This window comes from Antechinus flavipes, chromosome 5, assembly GCF_016432865.1.
Source record: "Antechinus flavipes isolate AdamAnt ecotype Samford, QLD, Australia chromosome 5, AdamAnt_v2, whole genome shotgun sequence".
Classification (NCBI taxonomy): domain Eukaryota; kingdom Metazoa; phylum Chordata; class Mammalia; order Dasyuromorphia; family Dasyuridae; genus Antechinus; species Antechinus flavipes.
Genome location: NC_067402.1, coordinates 63,916,580 through 63,944,579, shown reverse-complemented (window position 1 = coordinate 63,944,579; position 28,000 = coordinate 63,916,580). Strand labels below are relative to the sequence as shown.

Here is a 28,000-nt window from a genome sequence, read left to right as displayed (position 1 = left end):
TGACTGGACTTTGAAGAATTTATCAAAGGTAAAAATGGAATCCGCAGGGAGACAACAAGGTGGTCAAGGAAGGAAGTAGGAAAGTTACCTCAAAAGCCATGAAATTTAATTTTTTTCTCCCCATTAATTACTTAAGCATAGCAAGAGATTCCATGGATCACCACAAAACATCTGTCATTGTAAACAAATAAGCAAAACACACTTTACAAGAATTTATATTTAATGAGGGGGCAATGAGGTGGTACAGTAGATAGAGTGCCAGATCTGGAAGCAGGAAAATTTCTCCTTTTCTCTCCAGGCTTGGCGAATCAAAAAACAAAACAAAACTGGAAATCCCTGTCGTTTGGTGATTGCTGTATTTCATTCATTCCCCAAATTCCTCTCAAAAACTGATCTTTTCATTATGCCAACTTTGCCTTCTGTCTTTGAGGAGAAGAAAACTGAAACATCCTGGGTAGAACTGAGTTTAACCACCAATGTGCATAGTGCTCATAGCTTACAGGACCTCCTTGGAATGGTCCACCAGAAAAATTCCCCATTTTTGGCAAGAGAGTGCAAGCTTAGTATTGTTATGTAACTTGGGGAGGGGTATTTAGTAGAGAATTTCTTTTAAGAAGAAATACACATACTGAAAGAATTGCCGGCTGAACTTAATGATGAAATTTCTACTCTTAAATTCTTGTCAGAAGAGTGATGTACACCGGCCAATAAAAGAGACAAGATCATCTCCACCATAAAAAGTCTTTAGCTACATATTTCATTCTATAAAAACACCACATAGAAGTCATAAAAGATTGGTTTTCCCCCAGCAAGCCCTTGGCTTCCTCTTGCTTTTAAAGGGAAAGAATCTTTGAAAAGCATTTTTCATTGTTAATGTTATAACAGTCTTAACTGTTCCTTAAAGATATTACTAAGTTAGAAATGCAAAATAATACTACTCCTCTAATGTATTTTTTTCTTTCCAAAATTTAGTCACTTTCAGCTGAGGACCATGATTTACTTGGCATCTGGAAGCCATTTGAAAAAGAAGCCTTCAGCATCTCCCTTGGTGTGATTGTGAGACATCACCCGGATATTATTAATCCTCAGTTTGTTTTCCAAAATATCAAATCTCCCATTAAATCTTCTCTTCTCCTTGAGGACTTCTGGAGTAATCACTTCTTGGCCAGACAGCCTACTTTCTATATCAAATAACTTTTTTCTTCATTCCACTGTGCAACATTCCAGAAGTATCCAATTCTTTCTCCAGAGCTGAGACAGAATGCTACTTAATGTACAATATTTTTAAGCTACTCTTTTACCCTACAGACCACTTCTAGAGGTCGTAATTACTCGGAAATAGAAAAAAAGTCAATAACTATGTAGTGTTGCTTTTTAACCAAAATTCAGGTTTCATATATTAGAAATTTTTATTATTATTTTCCCAAAGTAGTTTTAATCGAGTGGGGGAAATAGCTAAGCACAATATAAAGGTAAATCTTAAAAAGAGGGAAGATAAAAGAACTAAAGCATTGTACTTCCTCCATAAAGTTGCTTTCAACCAAAAATTTTAAGACAAATCAAACAAATTTGTTTCAGATTGAATTCTAGATGAAAACATCAAACTTTGCTAAAATCAGCTGTAATAGGCCAGTCTTTTGTGTTTGATATTATAGAGACTGGTCTTAATTTTTCTAATAGTCTTACAATCCGATAGAAAGGCAGGGTGGTGTAGTGCATTTTAAACTAAAACACTTAGGTGGGAGTCTCATTTCTGTTACGTACCTATGTGACCTTGGCCAGGACACTAATCTCTTTGAATTTCAGTTTCCTCTTTTGTAAAATTAGAAGATTGCATTAAATGATTTTTTAATGTCCTTTCCATTTCTGGTTATGATCTACCTTTGGAAGTTCATGGCATCAAGGTAAAGGATTTCTTTCTCAAAGTCAAATTCATTTATCATTTTTATCATGTACATTGCATTTGCAGTGAACCATATATGTAGAAATAGAAAAGTAGGCCTGTTGTCAAAATTCCATGATTTCTTAAAATTCTGAAGTTTTATTTATTTTATTTGTGATATGAATGTGAACCATGCAATCTTCTATTACTTCTCTTAAGAGGGGCAATTATTTTCAGCAAGTCAGTGAAATATTTCTCTCCTTCCTTTCAAATATATTTATTCTGTGTCTCCAAAAGGTAATTTTTCAGCCATTGAACTTTCCTGTGATTTATACTGACACTTGAAATATATCACAGCATAACAACTTTGTAAAGGGCAGTTTGAGAATCAGAAAACTCAAGTATTCACATTGACAGTTATTAACAATGTGACCTTTGGTTAAGTTCCTTAATCAACTGGGGTTCCATTTTCTGATATATAAAGTATCAGCCCTAAGTTGGTGGTGTGAAGACTGAAATAAAGGGGGCATTCAAGGTAACCATGCATAGTGGGTACAGGAAAACCCTTATGTCACCTCACACAACCCAAATCAATATAAAGGACTCATTGTAGCCTATAAACAGTTGATACAATCCTTTCTTCCTATGAATCCCAATTTCTCTTCAGAAATTCATTTCTCCCAGAAGTAAAACAAATTTGCTAGAGAGACGCCTTTTCTCCTCTCTCATCTCCTCCCCCCATTCTGGTGAATCCTACTTTTACTCAAAGACCCAGATAGGTCCCTAAAGAATTGGGTTTCTTCCAGAAAGGAAATTACTTTGGATTTGCTAGAGAGGTAACCCCGCTTTGCATTGGACTTGAATTGCTCAAATAATAGTAAAAGCAAGCTAGCATTTATATAGAATCTATTATGTGCCAGGCACTGTGTTAAGCACTTTATAAATATTATTTCATGTGATAATAAAAAATAGCACAAGGTAGTAGCAGAGAGTTTGCCTGAAAACAATTACAGAACACATTATAAAAGTGATGTTAAGGGAACATCTAGAAATGGAATCAGTTATTACAAAGAATCAGTATGATTTTAACAAGACTAGGTCATGCCAGATTAAATTTATTTCCTTTTTCTTGATCAGGTTATTACTGGTACATCACGGCAATCTCACATATATAGTTTACCTTGATTTTTAGCAAAACATTTAGTGAAGTGTCTCATGCTGTTCTTGTGAACAATATTGAGTGATATGACAACACTAAATAACAATAAAATTAAATGTATTCAGAGCTGGTGAATGACTGGCTGTACTCAAGAAGTATATTATTCATGATTCTGTGTCCACTGTGAAGGAATTCTTTAGTGGGGAACCTCAGATTCAATGCTTGGTTACCCATGTGCTATTTAACATTTTTATGAATGACTTGGATAAAGGAATAGGTAATATATTGATCACATTTGCAGATCATACAATATTAAGAGGAACAACTTAGTAATTGGTGTTTTTCATACATCCAGAGGCAAGAAAAATAACTCATAAAGATATTTTGTCCTCTCACGCTGAAGTATTCTTTCATGAGAAATATTTGCCTAAAAACATCATAGAAATGCACATTGAAACTCCCTTACTTTGAGTGTACTACTTTTACTTCTCTTCGCTGCTATCCCTTTAGCAAAAGTCTTCTCTGCTGGCTGCCTTCACTTCCTTATCATTTTCCAATCTCTTTTCCCCAGGATTCTGGCTTCTATTCTCAGCTCCTTGAAGAAATATTGTCTCTAAACTCACCAACAATTTCTTGGTCCACAAATCTATTGATTTGTTTTTAGTCTTCATCCTATTGACTTTTATTTATCTTAAAATATTTTTATTCTCCCCCCCTCCACAAATCATTCTCATTCCAATGACTTTTCTCTCCTTTCCCCATAGAACTTTCTCAATCTAATTCAATAAACATTTATTATTATATTCCAGGAATGTACTATGTGCTAGGAATACTGTTAATAAAAGTAAAGCCCTCCCTGTTCTTAGAGATCTTACAGTCTTATGGGGAAGAGGGAGTTAACATTATAAAAGGGGTAAGGAAAAAGGAGGAGGAGTCCACAGGGGACTGCTCAGATGCATCTTGTTGTTCTGTCAAGTCTAAACCAGGTAGAGCAACAAATAAATATACACAAGCAAAACAAATCAATCCAATGGCCACAACTGAAAATATATACCTTATTCCACATCTATAGTCCACTGCTTCTTTGCCTAGAAGCAAGAAACATGATTTGCCATCAGTTCTCTGAAGTTACCACTGGTCTCTGCATTTATTAGTCTTCTGAAGCCTTTAGTTTTAGTTTTAGCTGTTTTCCTTTAAACTACTGTGATCATTTGTAAGTTTTCTTCTTTCTCCTCCTCTTCTCCTTCCTTTCCCCTTCATCTTCCTCCTCTACTTCTCTTCCTTTCCCCCTCCCTCTTTCTTCTTTCACTCAGGTCATACAAATTTTTCTAACTTTCTTTATAGTCTTAATTTTTGCCATTTTTTATAATGCAATATACTACTATGTTCATGTGCCACAGTTTGTTCAGTCATTTGATGATTCAGTTCTTTTCTACTGTAGAGAGTAATGTAAAAATAATTTTTTTGTATATCTAGGATCTTTCTCTCACCTCCTTGGACTACATGCCCCAGTAATGATAGCCATCAACCAACACTCATTTAGCAATCACCTACTATGTGTCATGTACTTTGTTTGTAATTAGTGACAAACATAAAAACAAAATGGCCCTTGTAGGCTCAGAGCTGCAAAGTTGGAAGAGACCTTCTAAGGCATCAGATCCAACTTTAATTTTAAAGATATTTTAGTAAGTGCTTTTACAAATACTATATCTCATTTGAACCTCACAACAATCCTGTGAGGCAGGTGCTATTATCCCTATTTTACAGTTAAGGAAATTGAGGTAAATTTAAATGGACTTATCCAGGGCCTCACAGCCAATAAGTCTCTGAAGCTGGAGTTGAACTAAGGTCTTGGAGCTTACATAATATTCTATGAGAAGCAATGGGTCCGAAGAGATACAAATACAATGTATACACATAGAAAATACAAAGTAATTTCAGTGGGTGGCATTAGTAGTTGCAGGAGCCAAGGAAAGACCTCAATGCTAAAAGTGGTCCTTGAACTGAGATTTGAAATGCATTCTAGGAACTAGAGTCAAGCAATGCAAAGACTGGGGTAGGGAGAGGAAATGTTAATTACTATTGATTATGAGGGAGAGTAAGAAGAGTGATTTGGATGGATGGTGGAGCATTCAAAGGGTAAAAATGGAAAATAATCCTGGAAAGGTAAGGCAGGAAACAGTCAGTGAAGCTAATTTGTATTTTATCTGAGATAAGATGAGATCACTGCAAAATTTTTCAGTGGGTGAATGACATGATTAGATCTATGCTTTAAAAATATTGCTAGATTGAAAGCAGGACTTTTTTTTTTTTAATAAAAAGGCATCCATAATTTAATGACTTTTCCTTTAGAATTCTAAATTGTTTTCCCCCAATATTCCCCAGTGCATTTGTGTGGGCCTTCAATAAACATTTCTAGATTTGTTATTATTGCTTATCTGATTTTCTGGCATTGTGACCACATGTTCCTTTCTATTATTCTCTATGCCCTCTAGAAACTTCTGTAATACCATCTGCCCAAAGGCCACTCAGAGCTCTACAATTCTTAATATCCTTCCTCTCCCACATTCCTCTTTAGGATTTAATTTTCTATTTTTCCTACCCTCTGCCCCATTTCAAATAAAGTATAAGATTTTTGAGTATAGAGTCCTTTCATTTGGGTTTTTTCATATCAGTTTCTAGCAAAATGCCAGGTACATAATGGGTGATTTTTGAATGATTGTTGGTTGATTAATATCATTATTAGGTATGTATCTACATTCTGGTAGGAATGCCTTTTCAACATCCCTGATAAGTGGACAACCTGACCTTTGCTAAAAGACCTCCATGAAAAGGAACCCACTGTCTCCTGAAGCAGCCCATTTCACTTTTAGATAGCTATGACTATAAGCATGTTTTTTTCAGTAAATAGAACCCAAATCGACCACCTCCAACTCCTACCTGGATCATTGGACTACTTCTTCCATCCCTGGACTACTCACATTGGACATGACCTCTTGTGGACTTTCTCTGATTGTCTGGTCCTTTAACATTAAGGAGGTGCCCCAGGTCAAACATGTCTTTACTCTCTTCCAGAATGGGACTTTCTCTACCAAATCTCTTTATCTCAATTTCATCTCCTTTTCGGCTCCCCTTCATGACTTATTAGCCATAAGAATGTAGGCTTCCTTGTATTTATATTTCCAATGCTTGGCACACCACTTGGCACATGGTAATAGCTCAACAAATACTTGACTTGACTATTTCCACCCTTTGTTTTTAATTGTGCTATCTTCTTTCAAGTCATGGTCCCTCAAATGATTGAATATGTTATTGTGTCTCACCAAAATTTTCTCTTCAGCAGACTCCACAATTTTTAAGATAATTTTAGATCAGTTTACTTAATTTTCAACATCATTAATGACCAATTACATGACAATCAACTAAGTTAACCTTTGGGAGATCTAAATAATCTACTACTGCGTCTAAATAACTGACGGTTTCAATCTGATGATCGTGATTGTATAAAAGTTTACATATATTTTTTGAAGAGATCTCTTCTTGTGTTTTTCAAAGATAAAATGTTTAATGTGTTTAATGAAGGAGGATCAGGGGCTAGCTGACTGATTCATTTTTATGGTGTTGAATCTATTAAGCTCTTTTCTCTTGCCTCCACTCCTAGGATTTGAAAAATTTACCTCTGAGTTTTAGCATCTTTGAGTACCTAACAAGAAATCTGATTGTTGATGCCGCAAGTTTTTCCTAATTCTTAGCCTTGTGGTGAGCATGCCCAGAGACAAGGCAATTGGTGATGTCAGTTTTGACCGGATTGGTGATGTTGAGGGGATGGTGGTCGTGGTAGTATATGAGTAAGAACCTGCATCCACATGGTCTTTGAAGGTGAAAAGCCAAGGGACAGATGACAGCAAAGTGTAAAGGCTTTGGGATGGGGGAGAAAAGCAAACTGGGTAAGGAAAGGATCACATCTTTCACTCAAGTGCCTGCTATAGAAACTTCCCACTACCTTAGCAGAAGAATTCATGTTTTTATTAAATTAACAGCCTAGTTAATACAAAGCTGGGAATACAAAGACTGAAATCAGAATTTCTTCCATAAAGGAACTTCCATTGGATTGGGGAATAGAATATACAACAGGTGAAGGATTAGAAAAAGTTTTCCCTAGCTGTGGGACCTGAACTGAATCTACTGGAAAGTAGTTAGGGGTTCTAAAAGGAATTAGAATTGAGGGAGTAGATTCTAGGTATGGACTGGGCAGAGAGTTTACTTAAAAGAGAGAAAACAGAATAGTTTCACAACTATTCCAAGAATTTTTTTAAGACCTAGGTTGTTATTATCACTTGCTATTTGCCTTATTTTAGGATTGTTGGCCTGTGTTTTATGGGTCATTGTATTACTTAGCTTCTCCAGGTATTTTCAGGTGTTATAATACTGGATCCTCTTCTGGGAAACCCAAAGCCACTAAGAAATGATTGACTGAGCAATCCACAAAGGAAAAACAAATTTTGGTCAGATTATAAAATGCAGTGCGGCAATTTATTCCATTTGTTTCAGACAAGCAAGAGCAGACTAGAATCACATTTAGAGTATTGTTCAGTGCTCATTCATCCCAAGGTCTTCCATTTCCTCTAGCCCATCTATTAAACTATGAGATTCTTCCAGTGATTCTATATGGCTGCATACTATGGCTATGATATCATAATCATAAAAGAAGCAAAATTTTAAGTAATTCTAAAGCCAGTAAGAAAGGTGGCAGCATGTCACTAAGAGCAACATAGTTTCCAGTATTGGCTTAAAAGACACCAAGGATATCTGGTGGGAAGAAAAGGAGAGAAGGGACATATCTGTCCCATGGACAATGAGCCCAGGGGCTAATATTTCTGGGATGGTAGAGCCATAAGAGGGAGGCCACTAGCACTTTGGGTACAACTTTTATAAAATTTCACAGAAAGACATGAAGTGGACAGGTATTGCATAGGATGAGGAGGCAAGAGATATCGGTCATTATCTGCAGGAGTGGGCAATATGCAAGCTCACAGAATTATTGACCAAAGTTACTTATTTGACCTTCCTCTTTTTTCTCCAGAGTCTTCAATTCAGCCACTCAGATAAGAGACAGGTTCTACGGTTAAGTGCAAAGGGTACAAAAAGAGGCCAAAATAATCCCCAAATGAATCCCCCAATTCAAGGATCGCTTTGTCTGTCCCTCATTCTCCAAGAGGACCACGGTATCAGGGAGGTGATGCCATCCCATGCAAGAGAATTGGATTTAAGTGGGGGAGGGCTGTAGAAGGTCACTGCCTCACTCTCTCCTCCAGAGCCACCCGGGTTCAGATGGAGAGCAGGATGACTGGAGGTGGCTCTGAAGGCAGTGGAGGATCTTGGCTTTTTCTGATGGAGAAGCCAACGTGCAAGCAACAAAAGGAGTTGGGGGGGGGGGGACCAGGAAAGGCCTACCACAACAAACATTTATTAAATGCCCATCGTGTGCCCGCCAAAAACGAAGCAAAACAGAACTTAGCCTTGAGGAGGTCACATGCCGCGGGGCGGATACAACGGGCAGACAAGCACACCAGTGTCCGCGGGGCAAGACTGAGACTCCTGATCTTTGCCGGGGCGAGGAAGCTGGCTGGGATGTGTGTGGGGGGGTCCTGCTCTCAGCTTGCTAGGCTGTGGGGTTCATCTTCGCCCCTCAGGCTGGCCACCCCTCATCAGCCTCAGTCGGGGCCTCCAGCCCTCCCGGGGTTTGCCCAGGAGGCGGGGCATCCCAGGGAGCCCCTCCCCCAGGTGCCCCCCGGGCAGGCGGGGTCTCCTAGCAGCGCCCGGGCTGCGGTGTTTCCCCCGCGACTTAGCAACCGCGGCTGCTGAGCGGAGGTCCCGGAGCGAGTAACTGTCCGGAGCTGGTTGACTAGAGGGCACAGGTGGGCCCGCTCCTGCTTGCCAAACACAGGTGAGTGAGTGGGGGACGCGGGCCTGGGAGACTGGGGGCGGGGAGGGTCACGGGCGGCTTCTCGCAGCCTCCTCAGGGGCAGAGACCATTCTAGAGGCTGGGACTTGGAGGGGGAGGGGGGCAATGGGGCTCCCCGCAGCCGAACCTCGGGCTCGCCCCGTGCCTCCTCCAGCTCTTCCCGGCTCTGCCAGCTTTGGTGCGTATTCTGGTCACTTTTACAGCAAAAAAATCTGACTCCATCCCGCAGGCGGAGCCATCCCCCTGCCCTTCCTTAATTTCTCCCACAAGGTAACCTCGCCCCTTAGCCCTTCCCAACTCTGCCCCTTCCCCGCCCTCTCCCCTAAAGACACGCCCACCTCAGAGCCCCTCCCCTCTTTATTTCAGCAACACTTCCATCCTGATCTCGACGCTGTCCCCCCTTTTCTTTTACAGCCCACGACTCCCCAATCGTCTCCCTTTTCCATCCCCCCAACCTTGTCCCATTTACAAGCCCCGCCTCCCGCGGCCTCTGGTCATCCAGCTCTCCGCCCTCCAGTCCTAATCTCACCCACTGTCCCTGGGACCCTTATTCTCCGGCACCCCCTGACTCCTAGGCAGCCTCTGAGCTCCCCGCTCTCCTTCTTCTGTAACCCTGTCCCCTTCTGCCCCAATCCTCAGCCCTGCGCTCCTTCCCAAATCGGCCGCTCTCTGCAGGCTCTGTATCCCCTTCTCCATCCCTGCTCTCTCGTTCCTTCAATTCTGAGAAGTCGGCCTTCTCTTCCTCCCGTAACCATTTCTATTTCTTTAAATGGCCAAGGCAGGCTTCTTGGCAGTCAGTGTCTGGATGTAATACAGTACACATATCTTCAAACTTTATGAAGGATTCCGTTCTGCAACATTTAGGTGTTAAGCTCAGTTGAGTAATAGGAGTTATGCATGAGTTAGCTTCTGGATTAGGCCTCTGTTATTTGTAATAAATGAAAATTTGGAAAGCACCTTGTGGGGAAGTGAATCTTAAAAATGTCTGGTGAACAAAAACTATTGTATTCATTTTAATATCAAAGTAAACAAAGAACGGGATAAACGGCTCAGTTTAGGTAGGAGAACTAAAATTTTTTTTGCCTAAATTATTGAATCACACACTTCACTTTTACTCTGAATGCATAATGAATACAGGAAATGAGGGATTTCGTCTGTGATTTAGGCAGTTTAGGGAAGTGGAGGTTAAGTGACTTGCCAAGGTTTACACAGCTGGTAAGTGTCACGTGTAGAATATGAACTCAGATCTCCCTGACTACAAAGCTAGTATTCTGTTAGTTACATTACCTCTGAAGAATGCCTATATTTCATAATGCACTTATCTTACTTGTGACTCTAATAAGAAGAACTGTTGGCAAAGTACCTTAAATATACTAGATAGGTGTTTTAAAAACTTGGCTTTTAAAACAAAACAAAAAAAATAGGAAGATCAAGATAACCAGTATCAAATTTCACTTAAATATAGCAGATTTTAATGACTTTTTAAAATATAGAATTACATGTGCTAACAGCTTGTTTGAATCTGTGAATTCTTAATTTTTGTCTTATATTTTGATTTTCTTGTGTGAGATCTTGGAGAAGTTAAATTGCTACCTTGAAATGTTACCATCCTCATTTTGCTTGGTAATAGAACAGCATTTAAGGTCATAAAGCACTTTATATATATTGGAAATATATAAATATATAAAATTATCTTCTCATAATATCCTTGAGAAATAATGCTGTTATGATCATTCTTATTTTACAGATGAGGAAACTAAGGCAAATAGAAGTTAAACATCTTGCCCAATGTCACACAGCTAGTAAGTCCCAGAGTCCAAATTTGAACCTGGATCTTCTACCTTCTAGTACTCTATTTTGCCACTAGGATTAAAAAAAAAAATCAACGTGGCACATCAGTAAACAAGAAAAGAGATTAGAAATTAATTTCACAGTTTATTTAGAATTATAGTTTGTTACTATTTATCTCTTTAAGGTTTCTTTTCTTAAATTAGCTCTGTATAGCCAAAATAATGCAGAGGATTATAAAATTATTCTTTGGATGATAAAACTTTCTTTACAACCCTTCTGGATTATTTAAGTTTTAAAAGATTTTATTTTAATTAGTTTTTACATGTAGTGGCTTGAGAAATCCGAAATACAGCAAACTCTATTTTATTGTAGGAATAGGGAGTAGGATGCTCTGAGGCAGTGGTTCTCAAACTTTTGTTTTCAGTATCTTTATCCTATTAAAAATTATTGAGGATCTCTCCAAAGTGTTTTTGTTTATCTGGATTATATTTATAGATATTTACCATATTGGAAATAAAAACTATTTTTGAATTTGTAGACCTTCTAAAAGGGTTTCAGAGATCCCCAGGATTAATATTTTATTTATTAGGCAGTTAAGTGGTACAGTGGAAAGAGAGCTAGACCTGGAGTCAGGAAGACCTGAATTCAATTATTGCCTCAGACACAAGCTGTGGAATCCTGAATAAGTCACTTAACCTCTGTCTGAGCCAGTTTTCTCAACTGTAAAATGAAGATAATAATAGCATGTATCTCTCTGGGCTAGTGTGATGATTAGCAGGGCAAAATGCTATATAAATGCTAGCTAAGTAGCTATTTAGGTAACTCCTAGGAGTAGAAGTAAGCTACTATCATTAGCTACCATTCATAAATATCATCTATAATTATTGATTTTCAAAGAATTTAAAAGAAAAACAAAAGCAAAACTTCTGAACTTTTATTCCCATTAAATCAAGTGGAATGCAATGTAGGATCATGCAAATGTTACAGAATTGATATTATAAATGTCAATCATCATTGCACTATTTATTTACAAAAGTTGTAAGAAGGGAGGTAACTCTTCCTAGCAGAATATTGAGTAAAAAAGCTATCTTCAATAGCATAATTGTCTGTTGCTTCATTTTGCATGTGATAACCCAATTCCTAAGGAGTGGTCTTTACTTTTAATAATTCAAATGGACCAGCTTTAGCTATCTTTAGTTCTTTTCACTCAACTTTGGAGTCATATCTCTTAGGCTTAGTTTTAAGATTCAGGGGCAAAGAATAAGAAAATTGTTAATTTCAAAGTAATATTAGAGACAATGTGGTGTAGTGGCTAGAAAGCTGACCTTGGAATCCAGATGACCTGAGTTTCAAGTTTCATCTTCACTTAATTACTTGGGATTCGAGCTAAGTAAGTATTAAGGAAAAAAGCTTCACTTTGCTTCTTTTCAAGATGAGGCAATTCAGACCAATTCCAATAGACTTGTGATGGAGAGAGCCTTTTGCATCCCCATAAAGGACTGTGGGGACTGAAATGTGGATCACAACATAGTATTTTCACTCTTTTTGTTGTTGTTTGCTTGCTTGTTTTTTTCTTTCTCATTTTTTTCCCTTTTTGACCTGATTTTTCTTTTGCATTATGATAAATGGGGAAATATGTATAGAGGAATTGCCCATGTTTAACATACATTGGATTACTTGCTGTCTAGGAGAGGAGGTAGAGGGAAAGGAGGGAGAAAAAATTTGGAATGAAAAGTTTTGCAAGGGTGAATGTTAAAAACTATCTATGCATGTATTTTGAAAATAAAAAGCTATTATTAAAAAAAAAAAGAAAAGGGCTCCATGATATCTTCTTTTCATGAGTGTCATGAACCTCTTTGACCATCTGCTGAAATCTATGGACTCATTCTCAGAATAATGTTTTATTTTCTTTATTCATTATGATTGAAATAAATACTAAATTTTAGCTAAAGGTTAGAGAAAATTAAAAGAAAAACTAATCTTCCAAGTTCACAGACTCCAAGAAATCTATTCATAGACACCAGGTTAAAAACCCTGGTGTAAGACTAAAAGTTATAGTTCAGTTGATGATTGTATTAGTAGAAGGCATTTCCACAATATAAATTCCCTTATATTAATGAAAGCTAAGTTCCATAACCTTTTCTGAGCCAGCAAAAAATTAGAAAGTTTTTCATATGCTGGTCAGTGGTTACCCATACTATATTGTACTATATCCATATTTATAGAATTTCAAACTTAGAAGGAACCTTAGCAAACATTTTACTGCATTCCTAGAAGGATGGCAAAAACAAATAAACAAACAAAAAAACAATTCATCATTCACATTGAATTGTTATTTGCTAATTTTTTTAATTGAGAAAGAGAATGGAAATTTGGGGATGGTAGTGGGTTAATTTACTTCTTTCTTAGTAAATTAAAAATAAGAGTGTTTCCTCACGCAGGCAGGACCAGCATCATATTGTTTCTAATTCATTTTAATTTGTTTGTTAAGGTTCAAGTCTATCTGTTAGCTGATCCCATGGGGGTAGCATTAACGAGAGCAGCTCAGTGGACCACTGCTGGATTTGGAGCTGGCACCTTAGAACTTACCCCTTTAAATGAATCCCTTCTAAAAGACATCGTCAAGTTTGTGGAGTCCTTTGGTACTAAATATCCTCAAGAGGCAGAATTTGTTTTCAAAGAGTCACTTCAATGGCCTACAACCTTGGAACCTTCAGAATTTGAATCAGGCTATGTTGTCAGGTAAGCCTATAGCTGTATTTAATAAGTATTATCTCTGGTGTTATGGTAGGCACAATATCCCTATCCTTCCCCTCATGCAAGTTTTACTAATTTTTCCTTAAAATATTGAAACCTTCTTTGAGATATGATTGGCTCAGGGAGCCAAAAGGTCAGAATATCAAGAACCAGAGTATTAAGCAGCTACAGATTGGAGATGGGGATGGGGGAAGAGGGATCTTTGGCTTGACTATTAAATCAGATTGTAATGGATAATTCAGGGAAGGGATCATCCCTTAGCTAAGTTAACTCAAGGTGTCTTCAGTGCATATCCTACTCCTGATCTGGCTAAATAAAGCTTTTTTTTGTTAGCTGTTGAACGACCTGCAAAATATCTTTTTTGCTCCATTATCATATCTAAACAACTGTGGGTCAGACTTACCCCTGCACAAGTTTATATATTTATTACTATGATAGTATTGCTTATGCTGCCTTTATGTGTAATCCTATCAAAAATACATTTCTCTCAAGACATTAACTTGAAGATTAGGTAGGATGGTGATATTTAAACTCAGTGAGATTATGACAACTCTGTGTCTTGTTTTTAAATTCCATTGTAAATGATGAGAGAGTAACTTGATGTTAAAGTTGAAAATGTTGTAAATGAAACATTCAACAAACATTTATTAAATACTTCCATTTTCCACAACTAAATAAGTCCATCCCTTTTCTTTAAAAAACGCAATTTTAAACATTGTAAACTTCATTTAAGTCAAGAAAACTATAAAATCAAACATGTAAAATAAGAGGCAAAATCTTATTCATCAGAGCTGGAGACCACATTTGTGATTTTATTTGTTTAGAGAACTCACAGATGAGGAAATTCTTTTTTACCAATGCAAATTGGTACCTTTTCTGCATCTTATCATCTTGGAATAAAGGTATCAAACACAACAGACTTCCCAGGTGACCTGAAACATATTTTTAAAGATAATTGGGAAAAATTATTAAAATAAATCAAAATTAATAAAACATAGGTAGAATCACGTTTTAAAATTAAGTCAATATAGAACTTGTAGGGATCCTTATCTACCAATTAGTAGTCCCTGTTTCTATTTGAATTTGATACTATTGTCCTAGAGCAATGAGAAGTAAATGACTTACCTGGGATCATACAACCAATATGTGTCAGAAGCAAGAGTTGCTGGCTCTAGAGAGGAAAAATAACATATGTATAAATAAGTTTTAAAAAAAACTCAACAATAACAATTTGTGAAGATTTAAAATATTATTACAATAGGTTATAAATATTTTTGTAGGGTCTAAATTTAAATGTGCATATACCATGCACATGCATATATATGCATGTATATATATTGATGTATTTGTATATTTATATAAATGTACTGATGTATATATATGTATATATAATTAACTATACACATACCCACTTGTATCCTGTAAGTACAATAAGATTGTCCTCGATCAAGATCTCTTACTTGCCATGAAAAAAGTTATATTTTTTTCCTTAAGGTAAATATCTAGAGAGAATGTTTCTTTCAATAAAGTGAAACCTGGGGGGGAGGGGGATTGTCTTCTTGTCCCTTTGAGATTCTCAACATAAGCCTTATTTACAAGGAAAAGTAAATAACAAACAAGGAAACTTCATTTAATAAATAATTTAAATATTTTGTTAATATTCAATTAAAAAAATTCATCCCTCTTGTTAATTTGCATTTCTGGAGATCATATTTTGGGAAATCAACCCTAAAAACATCAACTTAATAAAGAAGCCCATTTGCTTTCTGCTGTGTTTACAAATCCTAACCATCATATCTTCAAATGGGTGAATACATTGTTCTTTAAGAAAAAGTAACATAGAAATTATCTAGCCATTAATTGAAATGGTATGAAAAATGTTCAAGGAAAAATGACCAAATAATGAATGATTTTGTAGTATTCTTTTTTTTCAAATGTGTCAAATATTTAAAGAAGTAAAAGACAAAGTTTGCCCTTTCCTTTCACTTATCTGACTTAATGCAGCCATAGATAGATTAAAAAGGGAAATTTATCACTGGAGTGTTGCTCATATATTCTTGTTGTTGAGTACTGGTAAATCCTGGGGCTTGAGGGCATACATATATTCTGAATAAGAAGGGAAAGGTCAACTCTCCAATGTAAATATTCTTATTTATTGTGTACCATAAATAACCTAGAGAAGTTGCTTGTTCAAGTGAGTTAAAACTTCATTCTTTTTTTTTTTCCCTTAAGCTGAGGCAATTGGGGTTAAGTGACTTGCCCAGGTTCACACAGCCAGGAAGTGCTAAGATTTGAACTTAGGTCCTCCTGACTTCAGGGCTGGTGCTCTATCCACAGGGCCACCTAGCTGCCCCTAACATGTCATTCTTTTAAGAAAGTTTTGTTAGTAATGAATCAATCTTCAGTGCTTCATTTGCTCTTTTTCCTCTTCAGTGGAACAACAGTTAAATCAGAAGAAAATTCCAAAGATGGGGAGCCACTACTGTTTTTGTCTGGAAGTGATATTAAAGTCAGCAGCTTTGGTCAACTGTCGCGCCTGTTACATTTTGCCAAGGATAAAAAGTTGAAGGAAACGCAAGCATGTCTTGAAGGTTTGGCTGAGCCACTCACATGATATATATTTGTATCCACAATCAGATCTGTAAATGCAAACATTTAATTAGTCTCCTAATTGGTCTGTCTTCAAGAATCTTTCCTGCACACAGGTGCTAAGTGGGTGATATTCCTAAAACACAGGTCACATCATGACACTTTCCTTTCCCAGCAACTTTAGTGTCTTCCTATTTCCTCTATAATACAGGTTTGTAATAATATTGCAATATTTCTAATTAATAATTGCGCTAGAGAGAAGGAGGAAAAAGAAAAGGAGCAGCAACTGTAGCTCCAGCAGTTAGGATTTAAATAGCACTCTAAGATTTACGCAATGCTTTTCATATGTTATCTCAATTGATAAAAGACCAACTCTTACATTTGACGAGACTTTTGCTATCTGTTTCTAATATATTTTTCCAGAATTATTATGAATTACTTTCCTTATTGTGTGTGTGGTTGGAGTTAATAAGTGACTTGTCCAGAGTCACACAACTAGTACATGTCTAAGGTGGGATTTAAACTCAGGCATTTCTCACTCCAGGGCTAGTGCTCTATTCATTGTACCACCTGGCTGCCCTTATATGTTACTTTCTATATACTCTCCCTTCCAGTTATACTTTCCTATTCATTTATTCCGAATCCATGATATTCCATTTGTGTTTCTTCCTGGCTTTGCACAGGTTATTGCCCATTCCTAAAATCTCTTCCCTTATTACTCTTACCCCTAATTTCCAGTTCCATGGCTTCCTCCTAGGTGAGGCCTTCCCTGATCTTCCCATTTACTATTGTTCCATTGCCCACCCATTACTTTGAATTTACTTTAGGTAGTTATGGATTTTCCTTAAATGTAGTTGATATTTTCCCTGATGAATTAAAGCTCTTTCTATCCCTATTGTCAAATATAGTGGCCAGCTCATAGTAGCTTCTTCATACATGCTTGTTGAACAATTGAATAATTCCTGGGAAAGAATTTATTTAAATTATTTCATACTAGAAATTTATATTGATCACTCAAAACCAGAGTAATATGATGATTTTGAAACCCTTGTATTCAATTTATGCAAAAGATTTTATCTACAATTTTTTAGACAGTACTATTATATTCAAGTCAGTTTATAATTGTAAATTTTTACTTTGAATGGACTACTTGATGCTTTAACATGATTAAAAAATTCTTGAGCTTCCAATTTTGTGTCAATTCTGGTATGACTCATTTAAAGACTCATCTCCATTCCCATCCTTCTGCCCTTCTTCCCACCAATTTTTATATTCCTCTGGGTATAATAGAGTGACCACTAGGTATCTTCTTTGTACCACACAGATCTACAGTGGTCTGGAGGGCACTGCCAAGGCAACTGTCACAGCTCCCTGCTCTCACAGTATGGGAGATAATCTCTTTTAACCGCAGTTAAGTACAAGTTTCTCTTTTGGCTGAGCCACTCACATGATGTAAGTCTGCACTGAAGCTCTGAAACCCCGGGGAAAGGATGGATTTGATTATCTGCTATGATGGTGTTCCAGATATTTCTAATTAGAATTAGCTCCTTGTCCAGATAGTCCATGTCCTGCTATTAGCTTGGTTACCATGTAAGAACCATATGACAAAAGTACCCAGCATTAAACAGAAAGCACCCCATATTCCCATGCTTTGTCACTGAATGCTAGAATTGGGAGAAAAGGATTCTTCTTTTTTGACACTTCCAACTTGGCACTGGAGCCTAATCCTTTCCAACTCTCTCATTCCTATTTCCATGAAGGATCATGAATATATTATAAAGTCACTTTAACAACCCCATGACATATATAAGTAGGTCATGTGTCAATACATGGCACCTTCTCTGAATCTGGTTAGAGCAGAAGTTCTTAACCATTTTTTTGTGTCACAGAAGCACTGTCAGTCTGATGAAGGCTTTTCAGCCCCTTTCAGAATAAAAACTTTTAATACATAAAATCAATAATACAAAGGCAATCAATTGAAACAGTCATCACATTAAAAAATAATTTCATGGTCCCTAGGTTAAGAATCCTTGGGATATGTTTTTATAAAAAAAAATTACTGTTTAATCTCCAGATTAGTCACTCGCTCTTTACTCATAGAGACAAGTATTTTTTCATTCTTTCTGGACTCCAGGTAGATTTTTGGTTTTCTGTCAAAGCTGCCTCCTCCATAATTATGTAAACCTCAGTCTAGTTTCTTGTTTCCTATGGAATATACCTCTTCACAAAGTCTTATTTTCCTTTCCTCGATTCATAGTATTTGTTAAAATGTTTTCCCTCATTGGTTATTCTCTGTTCTAAAGCATTCCCTCTCAGCCTCACCTTCTTAATTTCCTTTAAACATCAATATTTTCCTAAAGTCTCATTCTGTAAGCAGTATTCTTACCCCGGTTCTTGCATAAGCAAAAATAGTGAAGAGAGAATTTGTTTTCTTTTAGTCTATTGCTTGAACATCTGACGGTTGATCCTTGACTTCTTCAAAATTTAGAATTTAGTGGTTCTGAAACCTGTAGATACATGGCATATCCACATGTGCAGGTTAACTTCTCATCTACAGCAAAAAAGAGAGATTATAGATTATAATTGTTACATAAGTATAACTTGGGGAGGTACTTTTACCACCCACAAGAAAGTATGTGTGACATTGCTGGCTTTATTTTGCAGAGACACTCTTAAGGACACGAGTCAGTTAAGAAAGCTGAGAAAGAACATAGGAAGTGAGGAGAAGGCAAGACATCATAGAGATTGAGAAAGAGGGATTATATTGATTATTAGGCATGGATAATTTATTTTTAGCATTAACAGCCAAGTCGCATCATCAAAAGTTAGAGTAATTTATGAGCTAATTTTAAAGTTTTGAAATAGTTTATTTTCACTCAAGATACATATTGAGGGTTATAGTATGGTATAATGGAAAGATCTCCGACACTTATTAGCTACGTGACCCTGGACAAATGACTTCATCCTGTTTGCCTCTGTTTCCTCATCTGTAAAATGAGCTGGAGAAGGAAATGGCAAATACTCCAGTATCTTTTCCAAGAAAATCCCAAGTGTACATTAAGAAGAGGAGGAGCTAAATAGAAGGATATGTGTTTGTATTTTGGCAGCTAATAGAGACCCTATAATGAAAATTTTGGGAGCAGCAGCACAAGGAATAGTAGAAAAAGAAGATGATGATTTGACTGCAATACGTTTCCTAGATAAAATGAAGAAAGATGAAAATTATGAAAATAACCTTAAAACAAAAATCTCGCTTCTGCTGCAACAACTGGATATGAACCTGCTCGATAGTTCTCTAAAAAATATCTCTTTGTAAGTGGGCTTGGTATGGTGGGGGGGAGGGCTTGGGTAAGAAAGATTTTTTTAAAGAGAGTTTAGGTTCATCAAAAACATTTTTTTTCAATTGGTAGAATAAAATTAGGAAACATAATATGAAGTCTTATAATATTTTAGAATTAGAAGGTCCCTTTAGGTAATGTCTCATCCAATCTCCTCTTTTAACAAATGAAAAAACTGAGATTTTCATAGTTTAAATAAATATTTGCATTAAAATGAAATTAAACTAAGATGATTTTTTTAATGGTTTCACTTTTCTGAATGAGACAAACTTCTGAAACAACTCATTTGATTGTATACATTAAGTTCCCTAATAAATGATTAAATCACTTGTCAGTTATTATCTAGTTCTGAAAATGTTAAATGACCTTATGGTTTTCAAAAATCTATAAGATTTTCTTACATATTACTAAAGTATAATGAAAATATGATAACATAACTGATTTTGTTCAGTTTTATAAAATTAGTCTAATTAGGATATGTAATTAATATTTTGGTTGATAGTTACATGTAGTATTTAGCAAAATGAATTATTCATTCCTTTAATTTCTATGAAATAAGCTGTATATTAGCAACAATTCACATTATAAAAGGAAGGATATCTCAGTCTGAAAAATGCTTTATTTTTTACTTGTTTTCAAAGGATATTCTTTTTTAAGTATCACACCTGAGGGCTTTTTTTGTCGTCAATTTCAGGGAAACACGTTTAAGTCCAGCTTCAATTAAAAATGATGTAGATCTGCTCAAGCGTTTCTCAGGAGAAGGAGAACAAACAGTTTTGGAATCTATCAATTATACATCAGGTTTAAATATTTTCAATTTTATTCTGAAAAAAAGTTCCATTACTACATTCTCAAAATACTTCAAATATCCATAAATTTGAACTTTTTTTTTTGTTTTAAGATAATGAAAATTCATGAAAAAAATTTTATGGCTGTGAAAATTTAGAAAATGAAAATTCATGTGAAAATTAATAAGAAATTTATTTTAAAGTTTATAATTCTGTAGAAATGTAGTCTAAATTGCTTTTGTTTTTTGACTGACAATTGTTTGCAGACTTTGAATTTGCAAATGGGTGTCGGGCCCCACCTTGGAGACAGATGCAAGGGGAAATTTGTTATTTAACCGTGAAACCCCATGACTGTGATTTTATCTACCTGACTTGTAGCACAGCAGGAGTTTTTGTAAATGGTGTAAGTAAAAAGCAGAGCCAGAATTAGAACCAACAAATGTGCAATATACCTAAACAATGATAGTCTTAATGGTGGCAATTCCCTGTAGCTATCTTAGGTTATGTCCATGTAACCAAGTATGAGTCTACAAAATTTGTTTGCCTGTCAATGTATTGGGAATATCAAAACCAATGATACTGAGCATGGCTGACAGAACAAGACTGACATGTTTCTGGATTTACAAGTCAGTGTATAGGATTTAAAATAATTTCTTCTACATTGTAAGTTTTAAATCCCTCAAAGAAAGAATTCTTTGAAGCACAGAACATATAGTTCAATTGTTTCTTAAGTTGTGGATTTTGAGAGATGCTGTTTAAATTTTACTACCACAGGTGGTTGAATTTCTTGGATTTGTGACCAGTTTTCTTTAAGTGAACTTTCATATCCTGGATTTTCTTTAACTGGACTCACAGTCCCACTAGAAATCAACCCAGTAAGCTACCCAGAATCCCTACCATGCTCTATGGCTTCTAAATTCTTCTAATATATACCCTGTCTTCAGGTAATAATTTAAATTCTAGTATCCCAAGAAAAATTCTGTAGACGATTGTAGCACTATAAAATATAATTTATAGAATGATATAATAAAATCTTTAGTAGTAACATTTAAAATTTTATCTTTAAGGGCATTGAAAGTGACACAGAAGAAATTAATTATGAGAGGTGCAGTGATATATATAAAGATCTTGTCACAATTTTAAGAGAAAAATCAGCAAAATTTTCAGAAAATATATCAAAACAGGTAGGTTGTATCTGACTGTTTACTACTTGTGTTAGATTTCATTTAATTTATGAAATTACCTTACCCTTGGTTACTTTGGTTTAAAATACCATGTATTTAAATTCAAATGGAGAATTATTTCATGTCTTTAAAAAAAATCACAACTTTTTGGGTAACAAAGTTAATGTTTGAAAGTATGTTAAAGTATGAAAATGATAAATATTTGTAATTTGGGGCGTTTTAAAATTATTTTTTACCTCTAGCATCTGGGACAGATGGAATTTCCATGTCTTTTGCCATCCAGAAAAGCTTTATAGTAAAAAACAAACAGATAAACAAACAAAAACAAGAAAAGAATTTGGGCATATTGCTAGCCAATGTAATTTGAAGGTTTTTTTTTTCTTCTCTGTTCTAGTTTTTTTTTTTTCCTTAGTACCTTATTGATTAGCTTCTTATACCAGAAGGTTGTTAAAGACAAAAGTCATATCATAAATAATAATTCAAATTCAATAGCTCTGCATTCTCAAATATGCACGTATTTAAATGCATATTACTCTTATCAGTTTGGAGGTTCCCATCAAATGAAGCAGATTGCAACCCCATGCTGCCCAATTTTTGCCCATATCCTCCCATAAATTTGCCACAGAATTTCTACCCAAGATGCTAAAGGCCTTTTTTTCTTTCTCCTGGTATTTCTCACAGCCTACCTGGCATCCTTTGTTCTTGGCCTATGACTAGCCAAGCTGATGCCATTTTTTATTCACATTTGGTTATATGTTATATGTTATATATATGTATATATGTTATATATAGATGTTATATGTTGGCATCTACTCACACATACTATGTGCTTCTTCTCCATTGTTGTCTATGTGATATTCATTTTTAATTTTCTGGAGATTGTTGTAGTGCACATTTTACTACCATATAACAGCTATAGTAGAGTGTTCTAAAAATTTAGAAAGTATCTCACATGCAGGACACTCTACATTGTCCTCCACAGTTAATAAAACACTTTTGCCATGGCAGCTTTTTGGTACCAGTAATGTAAATATTATTATCTCTATTTGATAGAGAATGAAATTCAGAGTCAGTTTGCTTAAGGGTCTCAGCCACACAGCTACTATTATGAGGTAGTTAGGGCCAGAATCCAGATGTTCTGACTTAAAGTCCCATGCTCACACATCTTTGGCAACTTTGAGGATGGGTACCTTCCAACAGAACCTGGTAAACTGCCTGATACATAATTGGGCTGGAACTCAATATTAAGAAAAATAATTTTCTTATTTTGCAAACACTGCAAAGCCATCAATCAGGGTTTTACATATCAATTTCCTTGGAAACATATCCACTTAAATACCTTTGGGCTGTTTCCCTGAAATATAATTAGAGTTTAAGCATTTAATTATTTGTTTCTAGCATATATGAGAATCCTTTTGTCAAAGTTGTTTATTTGTCTCTGAAAATGCCATTGTATTGTTTGCTCTTCGGATGTATTAAATGATACTTTTGATACCTTGATGGATATTTGATCTCATCAATGGGGGCAGTCCCTTGGAGATGGATATCATAATCTGTCCATGCTGTGCTATCCTGTGAGATTCATGTCCAAAGCCTCCCATACATTTCACATTAGCATCCACTCAATGTACCTTCCTCTACAGCATTATGTGGATGTAAATAGGGTACTTTTTGTTGGTTTATCCCTTATTCTATCCATATGCTTATCCCCTTCCTGGTCACATCTCATTCTGACAATATCTGTACACTACTGATCCTCTTGAATAATTCAATGTTGACAATGTGATACAGCCTATTCACACTATGCACCCTTCTGATGCCTCGTGGTTAACTTTCAATTTGTTTTTGGGAGACAGTGCTACTTCATGACATATAGTTATGGAGGCTCTGAGGCTCTGAAGGAAAGTGTAGGAGAGAAGAAGTATTAGACTGACTACTAAATTCAAGATCTACCGAGTTGTTGTGTTAACTTCATAATTATATGCATGTGGAACCTGGACAGTCTAGCAGCATCATGCCAGGAAACTGAATCACTTGCATTTGAACAGTCTTTGGATGATTCTGAAGATCACCTGGCAGGATAAGGTACCAGATGCTGAGGAACTTTCTCAAAGTAAACTGCCAAGCATTCCAACTCCACAACATAGAGCTCAATTCTGTTGGGCTGGTCTCATTGTTTGAATGCTTAATGTCAGCTTGCCAAAACAAAAACAACCTGTTTTTATGGAGATCTCACACAAGCTAAGCAAGCACTCAGAAGACAGTCAGAAAAAGCAGTACAAGGACACTCTCAAGGTCTCATATGACAGAAAACACTAGCACGGCATGGCGTGCCCTCATCATAGAAGATGCTGGGTTCTAGGGGCAAAGCAGAAGTGAATTAGCCCAGAAGAAATCCAAGATGCACAAAATTAGAGAATCCACCCCAAATGTTCATGAGGACTATTTGTTTCTGACTTATGGCAGAGCATCCCAAGTTCATATTGGTCTGATCAGCCACAGTCGGCTGTACTGTAACTTTGACTCTAACATATGTCATTTTGATTCTCTTGGAGAGTGAAGAACAACCAATCGATTCATGTTAAAAGGGGAGCCTTTATTTCAGGAAAGAGCTTGGGATCATTAATAGCATTAAGCACTTTTTTCAAAGGCAATTTGATCTACTTTCTTCTTCCTGTTCACTTTTAGACTTGGGGTAACATCCATGCTCAGGGTCTGTCTGAGATTTTTGTATTGATGGACTAGCTCTGCCTTGTATGTATTTATCATAGTCTCAACAATAGGCATTCTTCATCCATTCATTGTGTATAGATCATGAAGAGAGATGGGTAGATGGAACTCTTTCAAATGATTGTGAATTTTACTTTTTAAAGAGTTCTTGGAGATTCTGGGGCTAAATGTAATCATTGCAATATCTATAATCAGAAGCACCTGGAGGAGCTCATGATCTATAAAGAAGCCTTCTTTCATTTTTGTCTGTGGCTTGGACATCCTTCAAGACAGTTTTTTTTCCTTTGTTTAGTTATTTTTCAGTCAGGTCCAACTCTTCATGATTCCATTTGGAGTTTTCTTGGCAAAGATACTAGATGGTATCTTTTCCTTCTGTAGCTCATTTTATAGATGAGGAAATTGAGGCAAACAGGGTTAAATGATTTGCCCAGGGTCACAGATTTGAACATAAGTCCACCTTATTCTAGATCTGGTATTTTAGCCATTAAGCAGCAACCCACCACATCTTGGCTGATATTAATTATCAGAGGGCCATTGATGTAGAGTTTTCAAGGAATATTGTTTCATTTGACATATCCATGGTAAAAATGTTAATCAAAAAAAGGCCTTTAAGGCTTTGTTATTACTGTGAGTCCAAGCAAGTGGAATTGTAGGTTTTCTATACCTTTCAGTCAGTTATGTTATTACAACATGTGATCTGATGTGAAAATTTTTTGTTTCCTTTTCATTGCTTCATGAAAATTTCCCTTGATGCATATGAAGATTCTCATGAAGTTTCGATTAATATGGCGAGATAGTCATATAGGCTGTAGTTATTAACATCCTCTCTTAATTTTTTATACAGTAAGATTCAAGATTTTTTCTTAAGAGATTCATATCCTCCTTTCAGATACTTTGAAATTTGATCCCCAAACACCTTCAAAATCAGGCCTTTTGAATGTTTCTGCAATGTGTACTCTGGATCCAATTCATTTGCTTTCCTCATTTTCTTTTCTCTTAAGGCTTTTTCTTTTTTCTCATGAAATACAAAAGTAATTGATGAGTCTAAATGTGGTGATGAAAAAAAAACAATTCCTGCTCTTTGGGAGCTTATAGTCTATAATGGGTCAAGACAACATGCAAACAATTATGTAAAAACAAAGTATAGAAAAAATAAATTGGGGATACTAATAATAAGGGGATAGAGAAAGGCCTCTTGTGGAAGATGCAGTTTTACTGGGACTTTTAAGAAGTCAGAGATATTAGACAGAAATGAGGAGGAAGAAAAATCCAGGCATGGGGCAAAGTCAGAGAGGTTGCTATAAAAATGTTTATAGATCTTTTTCATTGTACATGTATAGTTCTCTTTCTAATTTTATCCTTAAATGCTCAGTGAATTATTTTATTTGTTTGCATATCTTGCCAAGCTTTCTGTAAACTTAATTCTCCCTGTCCACTATTTCTTAGAATTTCGTGAGATATAATTCTCATAATCTTCTGCCAACCTCTTTGGTATGATTTTGAAAATGAGTTTATATCCTAAATGGGTGTTGCTCTTGGCTGCCATAATTGCTGCTTGGCAAGGAGATCAAGATTTTCCTTGGATGAAACAGTTTCTAGATACTTTTGGTCTCCTTACTGTGTTGATTGATTTACATTAGTTAAACTTCCTTAGGAAATAGTTACAGTTTCAGTGAATGTCTTTTCTTTTACACATATTACATTTTTAGATATCAACTGCTTTTTTAAATAGGCCAGGTTGCTTCAATTTTAGTACACATCATTTTGATTCTTTCTTCTAGTTTGGTATTGACTGTAACATATACCCTCCCAAGTCAATTGCCTGACTATACAGAAACTTGCTTTTTATTAAATTATGGTTACATCAATAACCAGCTATTTCCCCTCTGTTTAGTCGCACTCAATTTATCTTTTATGTTAACTGGTTATTGCCTTGTTCTCTATCTCTTGCTTCTTTTTTTGAAGAAATTATTAATGATAGAAATACATGCAGCTTCTATATAGTCTACAAGCCTTTGAAATATCTCATGTCTTTACACATTTTTTTTGCTATCTTCTCTAATGCTTACCTTTGCATTGAAGTCATTGAACATTAAAATGCCAAGTTGCTCTAATGTTGAGGGTCTTAATGAGAATTTTTATAGAACTTCCCTAACTCTTCATCTTTTGCAAAAGAATTTGGCACATAAACTCTTATTATTTATTTGTGGGTTTTTTGCATTTGCTTTCCCTGAGCATTTTAATCCAAGATAACCAAATGCCACACAAAATATTGCTTTTTTTTCTTTGGCAACATGAAAAAATCAACTCTGATAGTTCCTTATAAGTCTGTCTGAGGAGAACATATAAACCATCCTGCCAATTTAGCTGCAATTTCTTCTTATCCTTTGATTTAATTTCAATTAATCAACAAGCATTTATTAAGTGTGTCAGGTACTTCAAATACAAAACCCATAATGAAACAGTTCATTCTTTCTAGGAAATTGCATTTCTGTCATTCTAAGGAAGCCTCTCAAGATGACATAATTCTTCTTTTAGCATTTCATTGGTCAATGGGCATAGATCTTACCTTTAGATTACCAATAGCAGGTAATGTTTGCAAATAGTTGGTAAATGGTATAATTCTTAGCACTCATTGCCATCATTGATACTAAAGTAGAAGGGGGCTATCACAAAATGAGCACCACTTTGCAATTGTTTTGCTATGGGCAAAAATTCATCATTTTATGGCCAGCTTGATAATGCCCTTGAAAAGTAGACATAATATGTCTTGAAAACCATCCATTTCTCTTCTCCCTCCCACATGCTTAATTTTTTTCAATTTTTTTTTGCCTAATTAAATGTAAAAAACAATTTTAACATTTTTTTTTTCTTTTTAAATTTTGAGTTCAAAATTCTCTTTTCTTCTTCCTATTCTACCCTCATTGAAAAGGGAAGCATTTTTACATAGATTATACATGTGCAGTAACACAAAACACATTTCTATATAATTCATGTTATAAAAAAAAACTCAGCCCCAAGAAAAACAAAGAAAAAAAATTTGCTTCTATCTGCATTCAAACTCCATCAGTTCTTTCTCTGGAGATCAATAGCATTTTTTAATCACGAGTCCTCGAAAATTATCTTGGATTGTTGTATTTCTCAGAATAGTCAAGTTATTCAGTTAATCACTATACTATATTTTTGTTACTATATATGGTATTTTTCTGGTTCTTTTCACTTCAATTTGCATTAGTTCATGTAAGTCTTGTCATTTCTTATAGAACAATAGTAGTCTATCCTTACATCTTTTCAACATGCCTATTAAGGGGTCTTATATTCCCAGGACACAGAAATATATAAATATACCTGTGAGAGGCAGGACAGCATAGTAAAGAGCTGTACTCCACATTAGGAAGATACGAGTTTTAATCCTATTGCTTACACATTGGCTGTAAGAGCCTGGGCAAAGCACTTAGCCTGATAGGGCCCCATTCAACTCTCTTAAGGATATGAGCTGCAGAAAAGACGCTCACCTGAATCACCTGGAAATTCCCTGTTGCAGAACTCATGCTATGAGGGTGGCTGCTGTTGCTGATGCTGCTCTTGGATCCCACTCCCCTCTTATTCCAGCATGATACACCTTTGTTATTCCTAGATCAGTTCTGAGGCTGTTTAGAGGGGAATTTGATAGGGTTTCAGAGGGTTCCTTCCTCATTCTGCCACAGAAGTCCTATTATCTCCATTTTAAGGACACTAAAGCCGAGAGAATTATTGACTTTCCTATGTTCACACAGAAATTAAATGTCTGATTTGAATATCTGTTTTCTTGATTAGT

The 28,000-nt window shown here is 35.8% G+C and overlaps 1 protein-coding gene and 1 long non-coding RNA gene across 2 annotated transcripts in view; one reads left to right on the top strand and one right to left on the bottom strand.

Moving 5' to 3' along the window:
- Nucleotides 1-8,653, bottom strand: part of LOC127564034 (uncharacterized) — a 42,415-nt gene extending 33,762 nt beyond the window's left edge. The window contains exon 1 of the long non-coding RNA XR_007954174.1: nucleotides 8,556-8,653. This is a non-coding gene — a long non-coding RNA (uncharacterized LOC127564034). The remainder of the gene's footprint in view (nucleotides 1-8,555) is intronic.
- Nucleotides 8,654-8,892: 239 nt separating this feature from the next.
- ODAD2 (outer dynein arm docking complex subunit 2) overlaps nucleotides 8,893-28,000 on the top strand; it is a 219,329-nt gene continuing 200,221 nt past the window's right edge. Inside the window, exons 1-7 of the mRNA XM_052000267.1 lie at nucleotides 8,893-8,988; nucleotides 13,289-13,539; nucleotides 15,988-16,145; nucleotides 19,251-19,455; nucleotides 20,176-20,282; nucleotides 20,536-20,672; nucleotides 21,337-21,453. Of these exons, the coding sequence (XP_051856227.1) occupies nucleotides 13,316-13,539; nucleotides 15,988-16,145; nucleotides 19,251-19,455; nucleotides 20,176-20,282; nucleotides 20,536-20,672; nucleotides 21,337-21,453 (948 nt within the window). The 5' untranslated portion in view covers nucleotides 8,893-8,988; nucleotides 13,289-13,315. The remainder of the gene's footprint in view (nucleotides 8,989-13,288; nucleotides 13,540-15,987; nucleotides 16,146-19,250; nucleotides 19,456-20,175; nucleotides 20,283-20,535; nucleotides 20,673-21,336; nucleotides 21,454-28,000) is intronic.